At 45.6% G+C, this 13,001-nt stretch overlaps 1 protein-coding gene across 1 annotated transcript in view; it reads right to left on the bottom strand.

Moving 5' to 3' along the window:
- The window catches only part of LOC8024868 (zinc finger and BTB domain-containing protein 17), a 33,977-nt gene that overhangs the window by 12,400 nt on the left and 8,576 nt on the right, over nt 1–13,001 (bottom strand). The window contains exons 5-11 of the mRNA XM_029982206.3: nt 12,691–12,871; nt 11,535–11,902; nt 10,115–10,316; nt 7,803–7,938; nt 6,721–6,915; nt 2,209–2,476; nt 1,436–1,648 (exon numbers count right to left, since the gene is read on the bottom strand). Of these exons, the coding sequence (XP_029838066.2) occupies nt 1,436–1,648; nt 2,209–2,476; nt 6,721–6,915; nt 7,803–7,938; nt 10,115–10,316; nt 11,535–11,902; nt 12,691–12,871 (1,563 nt within the window). The remainder of the gene's footprint in view (nt 1–1,435; nt 1,649–2,208; nt 2,477–6,720; nt 6,916–7,802; nt 7,939–10,114; nt 10,317–11,534; nt 11,903–12,690; nt 12,872–13,001) is intronic.

The following is a 13,001-nucleotide window of genomic DNA, read 5'->3' as shown; positions in this document are numbered from 1 at the left end:
AATGTGCCCCCACACCGCACTGCTGTGGCGATGGCTGCCATCCACTCCTGCGACCCTTTTCTGTGGTCAACCATCCACCCTACTCGCCAGATCTGGCCTTATCAGACTTCCATCTCTTCCCCCAACTAACAAATAAAATTTTCTGCTGTTCACTTTTTTGATGATGATGTCATTGATGCTGCGACTCGCTTTTTGGAGGGCCAAACTTCTGATTTTTTTGTTTTTTTCAAGGGGATCCAGGCACTGGAGCATCGTTGGGCGAAGTGTGTGGACCTCAAAGAGGACAATGCCGAAAAGTAATGCAAGTTCATTCAGGCTGAGAACTTTTGGGACGGCCCCCGTATATGTAAGAAGGCTTTACACTGATGACATTATGTGGGTAACAGGAGACCTGCAGGGTTCACACAAATAAAGATGCCTTTGACACTCAAACCTGATTGGCTTTATTTATAAACATATGAGAGATATCTAAAGAGGAGTATATAGGAGTCCTATTTGCCTCTTAATCTAGGTCAGGGGTCTCCAAACTTTTTGGCTAAGGGGCCGGATTAGTGTTATGTCGCAGTCTCGAGGGCCAGTAAAAAAAAAGAGTAATCCTAAATGAAGAAAAGCTAAACGAATAAACTTAATATGCATTTAAACACAGAAATTAATGCTGGAATAATTATTACAAAAACACAAGTGAATTAAAACATACGCTTAGATTTGAAATTCAATATTCAAATTATGACATTAGACAAGGTGTTTACAAGACTGGCCAAGAAAACCCATCAGCCATTATTTAAAGTGCATGGGAACTTTGGAACATTTGCAACGTGCAAAAGACTAATTAGAATGATAAAACTAATGCTGATAATATGCAATAGCTGCGATAGAGGACACAAAGCGCAATGTACACGAGAACGCATGGTATTTTAACATAGCTACACAGACATGAAGGGACTAAGAATGGTAATGCTAGCGATGGCAATGTTCAATTAATAATATAGCGAGAGGATCCCCGCTACAATGTCGTTTCTTTTATTTTTCTGGTATCTTAGTTTGCGCATTTGGAGCGCGTCGTGGCGCCATTCTTTTACGCTCACTTTTTTTAACCGCTTAGCAGCGGGTCTGCTAGGGGCGGGCCGCGGGCTGGGCCTCATAGAAAAGACCGCGGACAGCCGCCGCGGGCCAGTGAGAGGACTTGCGTGGGACGGGATTTGGAGACCCCTGATCTAGGTTATTACAGTAGCTTCTTTACACAGGTTCCTTCTATTACTTCATATCTGGCATTAAGCCATCACCCTGTCAAACCCAGTATAACAACATTTGCTAATGTCAGGCAAAACCAAAGATGGGCCATCAGAGGTACAACTAGGTCACAGAACATTCAAATGTGAATTGGACGAGTGACAGTCCAATTTATGAAAACCTCCTCAGCTTGCATTGCACTCACCTGAATGCAGGCGTAGGGGCAGTGGGGGCACTTGTAAGGCTTGGTGCCAGTATGGCGCATCTTGTGGCGCCGCAACGAATTGTGGTCACCTGTGCGGTATTCACATTGGTGGCACGCAAATGGCTTCTCGCCGGTGTGCTGCCGCAGGTGCAGCTGAAGCATGGCCTTGCGGGCTGACATGTGTCCGCAGAAGGAGCATACGTACGGCTTCACCTGCACAAACGACAGCAGGGCTTGCACACAGCATGGAAAAGACTCATTAAACGTTCCCCTTGTACCGAAACACCACTAATATTTTCTAAACCCAAGAGAATCAAATAAACACTACTCCAACAGGGTGCCTAGCTACCAAATTGTTTCTCTCAAACTTGACCTTTCCAGGTTTTCTCTGAATATTTCAATCAAATTCCCTGTCCATTACAAAAATGCAGAGGATGGGGCTGCAGTGGCTGTTCTCGTTCAATCCGGTGGAGGCTTGCGCTGTATAGTGATGTCTTGGGCAACTGCTACTCAGCATGAAGGCTATTCCTGCCACTGCACGCCCCACCCTCCCACTTTGTTACACATCCCTGCACTGAACACATCGGTAATTTCCCCGTCTTAACCAATTTTCCGACGATTTCCTTGACAATTCCCTTACATTTCCAGGTGCTTTGAAATTGCTCACAATTCCAGGTTTTACAGATTGGTAGACACCCTGTCCAGGAACACTGCGTGGCTCAAACAGAAATGCTTTTCACTGTTGGATACATGCAAGCCACCAGTGTGCGCACCTTGCCATGAACTGCCTGGTGGTGTTTGCGAAGGCATTTTGAGTCGGAGAAAGTGCGTTGGCACAAATCGCACGTCTGCTGGCTGTACCAGCGCTTGTGCGGCGTGTTCTTGCGATCCAGGTGCACAACATGGTGGTTGCGCAACTGCGACAACTGCTTGAAGCCCTTCCCACACTGGGCACACGTGAAGTCCCGTTCTTCACTGTGGATGCGTGCATGATTCTCGAGCTTGAAGGTGCTAAACGTTCGGTAGCCACACTGGTTACACCTGCATTTAGAGACACGGACACGCAGGCATCACAAACAGTAGCAATGCTCCGAGAAAAGAAGTAACAATGACCTGAGAGGGCTCTTAGTTTGTCAATGATATGTAGCCACACAAGCATGTCTCATTTATCCAAATTATCTGGTTACAGAGCATTTAAACGAGGCTGTAAATGACACAATTTTCTTTCTGCTAAGCACAAAACCAAAATACTAAAAAAGCTTTCAATTCATACACCAAGAGCGACTCATCAGCTCCTTCCACCTTGAGCAGCACAACCTTCTCTCATCTTACCAGTACAGCTTTAGGCAAGGTCGGAGTTGTGAATCAGCCCTGGCCACTACCATCTACACACTGAGCTCGTTTCTCAATAAACACAACCCGTGAACTTGTTAACTAAACTTTAAACAAGCGTTCGACAAGCTTGATTATGGACTACTTTGCTGCAAGCTATCCAAGGTGGGTGAATCCCGGAGGAAAGCTCACCGGAGAAAAGCTCACCCACTTTTGTGCAGGTCTGGAGAAAAGCTCACCAGTCTTTTGAAAGACCTGGAGAAAAGCTCACCTCAAATTAAATTATTGTGTAAATTGGTCGTTAATAGCAATAATGCTACCAAGGTTTTATGTGCGTCTCACGCAGGCGGTACACTGTGCAACAGAGTTAGCGCTAAGCAATTTTTTGCATTTTACTTAGAGAAGGGGTTGATCAGCGTCAAACTTGTATCGTATAAGTTTGTGCCCCGAATGAACAATTTCCACCGAACTAGAAGTTTTAATAACTACTAAAATGTAAAAAAAAAGGTGGTAATTTGTTTATGTTGACAGGGTCACACAGTATACACACATCACACCAGATCACTCTACTGCGGGCTAAATAAATAAAAAAAAAAAAATCAGATTAAAAAATTATGAATTTATTTTATTCAAATTAGACTAATATCACTGTAGCTAGCATATACTGATTATTCATCACAATATGCATTTCTAAACACTGCTGGTTGTTTGATCAATGTTCCGATCAGTGAAAACAATGCAGAAAAAAATAATTACTGCAATTTTTACAGCGTTTTGTTCATGAAAACCCCACCTCGCCATACTAAAACAAAAACAGTTTCGTTTTTCTTTTCTTGGCAAAAAAGTTGTATTTGCTTTGTTTTTTGTTTTTTTTTGCAATCCGATTTTCTAGCAATACGACATCACTTTCTCAGTTTTCGCTTCTATATTACGTGCTGGTTTCATTACAAAAAGATCTGAGGTAACTGACGAACGACGTCAAAGGTAGAAATAAAGCTCAATGCATCGATTTGCTCCAAAGACCACAGCTTTTTGCTTGCGTTCAGCCCAATATAAATCCTCCTTGTTTGACGATTCTTTGATTTAAGTGTCAAATAAATGGCCACATAAAGAACACCATATAATAAAAAAATAAAAACTAATAAAAACATTTTTTTTTTTTTACCAAGTTTTGATTTAAATCATCCTGGTAAAACCGGTCTGATCTGCATCACGATTTAAGCCATCTTGATTTTCATTCTCCGCCTTGACTGTAGCTCTTGTTCCGCTTTTATGTCAACCCAGTTCGCGCGAGTGTCGCCATATTTAATTCTGACGTAGCCGGAATGGGGGAAATGCGACTTTTTTAAATTTTCCTTTCAAATAAGGTAAGAATTAAAACCACCCCTTCTTAAAGAAATGGTGAAATATGGAGATTTGGCAATGCGGTGTTGGTATACTACATAAAAGGTCTCCAGAAAGTACTTGAGCGGCAGCCCTCTGCACTGATTATACTTCCCCCGTTATTTTTTAAAAATTTGTTTTTTTAAATTAGGGTTTTATCGAAATTATATTTTATTTTTGTCGGGCAACGCCTGACGTGTTACACAATGTTTTTGTTATTTTAAAAATATATTCTCCTATTGAAGTGCAGAATGACCGCAAGTGCATAAAGCGCGGTCCAAACCAACGCATTTTTGTGCGCCCGTAGGTCGTGCGCTTCCCGGATATTGCGTATTTCGTGATGTTGCGCTGATTCCTTGCGCCTTCGGGGCGCGCATAAGAAAGTTGGATGATTTTCTGAACGCGCACAACAACACGCTGTGACGTAGTAGAGCGCTCCTCTCCCACATCCTCTCCAGGCCGGAACTGGTGAGGGCACCAATTCCGGCTCCGCGTTTTTTCACCGTCAAGTGCAGATGCTCTCCGCTCGCCCGAAAGCGCACCGTCCCAACCAACGGGCACGCTTGTGACTCAGAAAGCGCATTGGAAACAGCAAAAACGTCACGAAATATGCAATTTCTGGGAAGCGCACGACTTTCGCGCGCACAAAAATGCATTGATTTGGACCGCGCTTAAGGCATCCCAGCATACTTCAGTTATGTAAACGTATTTCACTCGAGTCAACGCTTAATTCTTAGATTCGTAGGTGAGCCCAAAACGCCGGTGAGCTTTTCTCCGCGTCGGACAGTTTGGCGGTGAGTTTATCTCCGGTAAGCTTTACTCCGCCGCCCAAGGTGGGTATCTCAGGCTGTCTTAAGAAGTGGATTTCAGACTTTTTACAAGATTGTTTCCACAGAGTTGTCTTCCGATGAGCAGTATCAAGCACTAAACGTCTCTTGTCGGGAATTCCCTGAGGAAGTGTCTTGGGACCCACTCTGTTTAACATCTTCAATAATGATGTAACATCTTCCTTGCATTATGCCCCTTCTGTACAGCAATGATCTCACCATTATTCAGCCAGTCAAGCACCCAAAATGACCTAAACTCTGTACACACTTGGTCCAAGGAAAACAAGCTCCCCCTAAATTACAGCAAGTGCTCACCAACCCTCATTACTACATCCAGTAGCCGTGTTACCCGTCAGCACAGTCTCGAGCTGTACGGCACAGCACTCCCTGCTACCAATCGTGAAAGGCTCCTTGGAATTATAATAGATCCTAAATTCAATTTCTCAGCTCACATTGGTGAGGCGACTTCGAGGGCCTGGTGGATGCTTGGTTTTGTGCTTCGGGTGACCTGGGGAGCCGGCACTACTGCTCTGTCGCACCTATACACTGCCGTAGTTCTCCCACACTTGGAGTACTGTGCTGCCGGTTTGGGACCCCTACCAACTCTCGTTAACAGCATCCCTCAAAAGTATGCAGCGATGCACTGCTTATGCGGTTCTAAGGCGGCAGCTGCCCTGGTCTGCCATGCTACCGTTACCTGCCCACACAAGAGCTCTCGAGAATGGTGGGATGGACCTCTCCAACATCGCTCCGGCTCCTACTGCCTCCTCCCGAAGGACTCCGAGCTCCCGCCACTGCAGCATCTTCGCCATACGAGGTCTGGGGATCTACGCCACTATTTGGGCGTAGCGAGTGGCATAGCTAATCCTTCCTAATGAGAACAGTGGGGCTCTGATGCTCACTACCGAAAAACGTGATGGAGTGCCCGCTCCTAAAGCAGGAAGACCTGAAAGCTTGGTGCAAAGAGGCACCACGCTTCCTTCAGGGGCAATGAACACCACCTCCTGTTTCCCATTTCCTTTTCTTGTAAATATTGTTTTCTATTTCTGTTCTTTTTTTTAAAGCTTAGAAGAGGTATATTTGTAGTAGTTATGCCACCATAGGCCTCAGGTACAGGGCAACGGCCTTTCCGTGGTGCTGCAACCGTCCAGGCTTGAATAAAGACACTATTATTATTATTAAATAAACTGTGATGACTCATCTGAAACCAAACTGCACCTTCACAACCAAATGAAGCATCTCGAGTCATGCTTAAAACACTTGTTTTAAGACTACTTTAGCGAGACCAGCCAGTTTGTGCACTTCTGTGGACGCTTGTTTGGATGCGTGCCGTCCCATGCCTTCGACATGCATCAATGTCCAAATTGAGATGACAAATTAGTTTCGCTCAAACAATAAACAAGTGCTGCGCGCTCGATAGGTACGGTCAGGGCTGCACGCACACTGCAGAACTTTACTTGGAGCAGATGTCCAGCAATACAACTAGGTTCATTACAGGCTCGTGTTACCAATTTTAAAATTTATACTCTAAAGCGAATCACCAATTTTAAAATATATGGTTCCTTCCAACATATTGCATTCTAAGTGCAAAAGTATGATACTTGAAAGTGTTCGTCATATCTAGGCAGACCTCCGTTTGTAGCCGCTTGACAGACAATTTGAGCATCACCGTCGGTAATCTGCTCCGCAGCGTACGAAGGCTCCGAAATAGGGTTGAGTGGAGTGCCGCAGGGACCAACGCACCTGTGCAGGTCTAAGTCCAGCATGTGGCTCCTCCACAGGTGCATGGCCAGGCTACGCCAGTGGTCTCGCTGCTCACCACACTCGGGGCACTGGTACAGACGGCCCCCAGGAGTGCCCGCCGGTGCGTGGCAACGCACATGGTATTCGAGGCTTTCCTCAGTTCGGAACCGGTACCCGCAGCTGCGCTCGCCACACCTGCAAATGGTACCACACCAGCCAAGGTCAACAGAGGGTTTTCTGAATAGCCGCAGGAACTCTTTTCCAGTGGAGCTGCAATGCTTTGCTTTGGTTCGCAGTCTAGAGGCCTGTCCACACAGAGCCATGTGTTGTGCATGCACATCTTTCTATGTATACAGATATGACACATTTCAGTCGTTTCTCGTCATTTCCAAACACTTTTTGGCATCTAAGTTTTCCGGAAAATTCACTATTGCCCTGGGAAACAGCTCACAATGGAGGACAATGAATTCTAACTGCCTGACAGATACTTTGTAATCATGTTAAAGTGACTTGACGTGGCTGGAAAATCTCATATCCGTTAGCGTAGAAAGATGTGCAAACGCAATCTGTCTATGGATAGGTGTCAACAGCTCTGCCCTGTAATAAAGTGTTAATTAATTCGTTCATTATTGATACTGCTGACCTCATCCGAGGTTGTAGCACGAACGGCACAGCAACACAATGACATGCGGTATAACGTCAACACTCACGGGTGAAACATTAGTCACATGCAAGAAACAAGTGATTAGTGGAAAGATGTAACACGAAGACGTAAACGTCAAGACATGGCTTGCCACCAAGTTTTCAACTCAGTCATATGGCTGAATCTTGATTCCAATTCATAATCATAGCGGGGAAGAACAAGAAATGAGAATTGAAAATATCCAACTGTGGAAGTGAAGACAAGGAAGTGGTATCGTTTAGGGTGCTGCTGCAGAATGCATAATTATTGACATGTTACCCTCTTATCACACTGTTAAAGTATCATTTCTACTGTGGGTTTCGAAAATAGCGATAGTAAGGAAGTTAGAGATCCAAAAGAAATCAAGTATAAACATTGAGGTTCGATAGCTTGTACTTGCCGGTAAAGTTGTTCCGATGCGTTTTCTTTCTTGGTGCGCTTTTTTTTCGCAGGCGTGGCCAGGTAGTCATCATCCAGAGACTTTGGGGCTCTCACTTTCCGCTTGACCAGACCATCAGCTCCATCCTCCAGGTCTCCTGTTTTTTTTGTTGTTGTTGTTGTTTCTTTAATAAAGGACCCTTAGTGCCCCATTTTTGGGACAATAAAGCCATGCTTTTGCAGTTTTCCTAAATGCCAATATTTCTGAGGCACTTCCGTGGTACCTTCCACATTCATTTTTCTTTTTAATAAAAGGGGGCTGCTTCAGCAACTGCATAAAAAGTAGAGCTATTACAGCAGACTCTCATTAATTCAAACTCCAGGAAGTCACATATTTTAGTTTGAATTATCAGAAATTCATCTAAATATGATACTAGACAACATTATGATTTGTTACATGGATAGCTACACATACAAAGCCGATTTTTGCCAGTTTCCTCTACATAGGCTTAATTATAAGCAAGTACAGGCATAACACATTGGTGAAAGAACTGAACTTTGCCTCTGTGGACGTCCAGAACACCGGGTGCAGACTACAGTCCGTAAAACGCATTTAGTGTTTGTCGGGTATTGCGAGGATAGGGGAATACAGTACACTCATTAATTCAAACTCCAGGAAGCCACAAATTTTGTTTAAATTATTGCAAGTTGGAAATATCAAAAAATCATCTAAATATGATGCAAGATAAAATTATGATATGTCATATGAATGACTACACATACAAAGCAGATATTTAGTGATTTCCTCTCATAGGCCTACCGATCATAAGCAGGTATGCCATACATAAAACATTTGTGAAATGTATGACATAAGTTTATTTATCCCTTAGAAATATTGTTCATTGTGCACTATTTAGACAGCAGATCACAACTCAAAACAAAATTAACTTTGATCATCAGGCCAAGAGGTTGTCTAATGTGAACTATTAAGCAGGGAACACATGAGCAATGAAAACTGGCACCGCGCCGCAGTTTTCATAGCAACTTGCGCGGACACTGTGACGTGGACCTATGCCATGCCGCCACGTCACAGCGTCCGCGCAAGTTACTGTGGAAATGTTTGTGTGGTGCCCGTTTTCGGAGCTCATGTGTGCCTGCTTGAGCCCCGTTGAGTGCGCTTCTCACCGAGCAACGGTGCACTGCAGAGAAGGAACACCCGCAGAAGCACGCTCCGTGGGTGTTGCTTCTCTGCAGCGCACCAGTGCTCAGAAAGAAGCGCACTCAACGGGGCCGCGAGAACAGAAAGTATGTGAATTAAGCGGCTTATAAATACATTAAAAACATAGCGGGACAACCAAAATTTTCAAATCTGTTTGAATTGACCTTAAGTATGAAATATCCGAGTTTGAATTATCGCGAGCCTACTGTACTTCTACATTAGTATGCCATGCCTTGCACACACCAGCTCGGACCACGGAGAATGAAAGCTTGCGCTGGGCAGAACCTAGGGATCCTGGGTTCAATCCCCACCCCTGCCCGTTTCGATATGGATGAGCATCGTACCGGCATGCGGTCGTGTACCACTGCTGCGTGGTGGACATTTTAAAGACCCCAGGCTAGTGGTTGCACTGCACTGGCTAAATTTCTCATCGACAGCTGAGACACCAAATGCCCATTGGGGCAGACTAACTTCTGGCTGTATAAACATACACACAACACAATTACAATTTTTAGCGCACCACATTTTTTCATACATGAAGAAATCGGGTTCAACCCGAGCGTTTTTGCCACAGTTTTGAGGTGCAGCCCCCATGGAGAGTGCGAACCAAAACAGACAATCCGGCCTTTTTCCGAGTCTACGATTCCCACAAGCTACGTTACCTCTCAATTTGTCAAATAGTCCAAAACATGAGATCTCAACTTTACATTCCATTCCTCGTTCGGAACACAACTCTCTCTCTCTCAAAAAAAGTAGCACCAAAGAAATGTTTAAGCTTGTATTTCTTATACATTTACCGCAAACTGCCTCGATAGTGCTGCTCAAACATTTAATGTTTATTACGATAATCAATTAATTATCTTTAACTTCACACATATTCCATCATTCAGATGTTCTCGAGAGGAGTGAAACTTGAACTGGAATACTGTCCGCAATGGTACCCATCAGGCGAAACAGAGTCCGATTAAAAAAAGAAACCTGTTCCAAAAGACGGCAAATGTGTCCCCAACTTGAGGCGTCGCACGAAGCAAAATATTAGAGATTGCTTGGGGGGGCGCTGCTCCAAACTTTTTAAAGCACCCTCTTCATGCCTAGTCAGTGTCGGCACAACTCACCGTCAACAGATTCCAGTGTGCCCGCTAGTGCGGCCATCTCTTGCTTGGGATTGAAGGCCCCTGCACCAGCGTTGGCGCCCGACGCGGTACCGGCGTCTAGGCTGGTCGGTAGGGCCGTGGAACGGGCACGGCCCCGCTTGCGTCCTGAGGGCGCCTTCCTGGGCTCCACGCCAGCGTCTTCGTCAACCTTCAGGTCGTGTGCCTGGACACCCGAGGGAAGTGCAGTCGGGCCTGACCGAGGAGCCACACACGAGGGTCACGTACGCACACCGAGACGCGCCTTGCTGTGTCCCATCGCAATGCATATTGTCACTTCATGGGTGCCTATCTTCCTAAAACCTCCTGCCATCTCTCCGCGTTAAATTAGAAAAGCCAGAGTTCACTTGCTGGTCGCACAAACCCGTCGTTCTCGGGGTGCCGTCCCTGGCATGCCTGGTTCGTGTATATGACAACTTGACTGGGGCAGGTGGATTGATTCAAATGAAGCAGATGCACGACTGCATAATGTGCAATTGGCTGGTTGCAAGCTGCCTGCAGAATGGAAGGGACCTACAGATCATATCTGTTCAAAAACCAGCTTTTTTTTTTTATCGAACATGAGTGGTACATTTTTATTGTGTGCCGAAGCACCGACCCCACTGTCGCAACAAATGGCGAGAAAATGCTGAAACTTGATCTTGGTATGCTTCATGGTGCACATGCCACAAGGGACGGTGTGTCCACCAATGTCAATTCTGTTCCGGTGAACGTAACTGGCATCGTCCAAAACAGAAAGTGGCCTATAACCGATTAAAACTAGGGAAGAAAGGTAGACACAGAAACTATGGTGCACACTATAGCTTCATAGTCATTACAAAAGCCCAAAGTCAATGTGTAGGTACAGCAAGACCGACTGCGGCAGGCACTACCAGAATCAAACTCCAGTCTGTAGTAAACATCTTTGCTCACCTGCCTCAAAAAATACTATCGTCAAGAGTTTTAGCGGGAAGGTCGGAGCACGTGGCCTTCAATACATGCAGCCCTACCTCAAGGTTGCAAAACTACAGAGAGGAGGGCTGCAAGGGTGTGCACGTCGGAGCAAGCGCACACTCTCCACTCTACAGTTTTATTAGCCTCGAGGTAGCTCAGCGTCTAATGAAAACCACAAGCTCTAGCATTCCCGCTCATACCATTCACTCTAGTACAGAGCACGAAAAAGTCAGCCCAAACATGCGAGTCAGCTTAGTTGATTCTGAAGATTCTCCTATGACTGGAAGCATGATTTCAAAACTGCAAGCGCAGTCCAGCGTACCGATAAGCAGCACAAACTAAGGTGACAAAAGTCTGCCGTTCAACACTAACTAGAACAAACAGAATACAAAACACTGTCAACATTGCATTTGGTGCGCTGTGTCGTGCCCTGTACAAGACTGCTTCACACCTCAATCATGTGTTCCTTGCACGCATCCAATGATCCGAATCCTTGACTGCACTGGCCGCAGATGAAGATGTGCCGTTCCTGCGCCGGGCCCAGCTGACCTTCTTCGACGTTGGCCTCGCTGGCCGCGCCAAGGCCAAGCGCTTCGCCGCCAATGCAGGCTGAATTCCTCAGGCTGTTCTCCAAGACGGAGGAGATTTCTACTGCAGGAGGGTCTGCCGATGAGTTCAACGGACGGTCCGTGGGTGGACTGACCAAGGCATCTGCCGCAGGCATTGCTGGAGGGTGTGCTACGGCCGTCACTGGTGGGAGCTCAGGCAAGTGCAGTGGTGCTGGCTCTTCGGGTGGCAGTGTGTTTGTAATCAGACTGCCTGTGAAAAATAAACATGCGAGAAAGGTCAATGTTTACTATTGTGCTAAAACTTTGTTTCACCTTCAAGCGTTAACAAAACGAAGGCTACTGGTGCATGCACATCTCGGGAAGGGGCTCCAGTCTACGAGTCGCGACATATTCCAAAATATGCGCAATTTCTGGCTCCTGGGAGATAAGGGGCATAATGTTAAGAAATAGAAGAAACAATTTAATAAATCACTCTAGCAGCTGCACAAAGAATGAATTGAGGAGATAAAGAGCATACGGTGAAATAGCATAGTCCTGTTTTTTTCGGAAACCTTTTAGATACATGGCAATTTGTGAACTTCACACATTTGCCATCTCATATTGCACAACAATAAATATACTAGGAATATTCCCACACCGAGGTCGGAGACAATCTCTTAAGATAACGTAATAAGGCAGGCGAGCTGGTTAAAGTTAAACATTTCTGAAACCCAAGACGGAGGCTACAAAGGGGGGACAACCAGAAGACGTCGTGTGGTTGTACCCTCTAGCCTCCGTCTTGGGTTTTAGAAATGTTTACAATCTCTTAAATCTTCTTTTTGGAAGATCTCCTTGCTTGAAATGAACAGGCCCTGTCCTAATATACTAGAGGTGTTGAGCCGACCAGGATACAGAGATGTCTTTAAAATAAACACGTTCAGATCCAGATTTTGCGAACTATGAAACAATTCTTTGCATGCCAGGACCTAGATCTGTAGCTTGGCACTAAAACCACCACCACCATGCATACCCGCGACAGGGACTGAAAGCACAACGCACCTGATCTCGCCAGTGTCGTTGTCGGCAGTGCAGCACTGTTCTCCTGAGGAGCAGCTATGTGGCAGCTCCGAAAGTGGGACATAAGTCCCGACCGCCAGGCACACGAGAAACGGCAGAACTTGCACCGATACGTCGTCACCACGTCCATGAAGTCCTCGAGTCGCTCCACATGCCGGACCACCTTGCGAGATGATCGCGGAGGGCGATGAGAAAGGCCAAAGACCATTGTCCAACTAAGAATTCTCGCAACCAGAGGGCAGCGCCCATTGACACTCGTGCAGAGAAACAAATGCGTCACACATCGTTTTGTA

This window comes from Ixodes scapularis, unplaced genomic scaffold, assembly GCF_016920785.2.
Source record: "Ixodes scapularis isolate PalLabHiFi unplaced genomic scaffold, ASM1692078v2 PGA_scaffold9__187_contigs__length_104089568, whole genome shotgun sequence".
Lineage (NCBI taxonomy): Eukaryota > Metazoa > Arthropoda > Arachnida > Ixodida > Ixodidae > Ixodes > Ixodes scapularis.
This window is presented reverse-complemented; position numbering and strand designations above follow the sequence as displayed.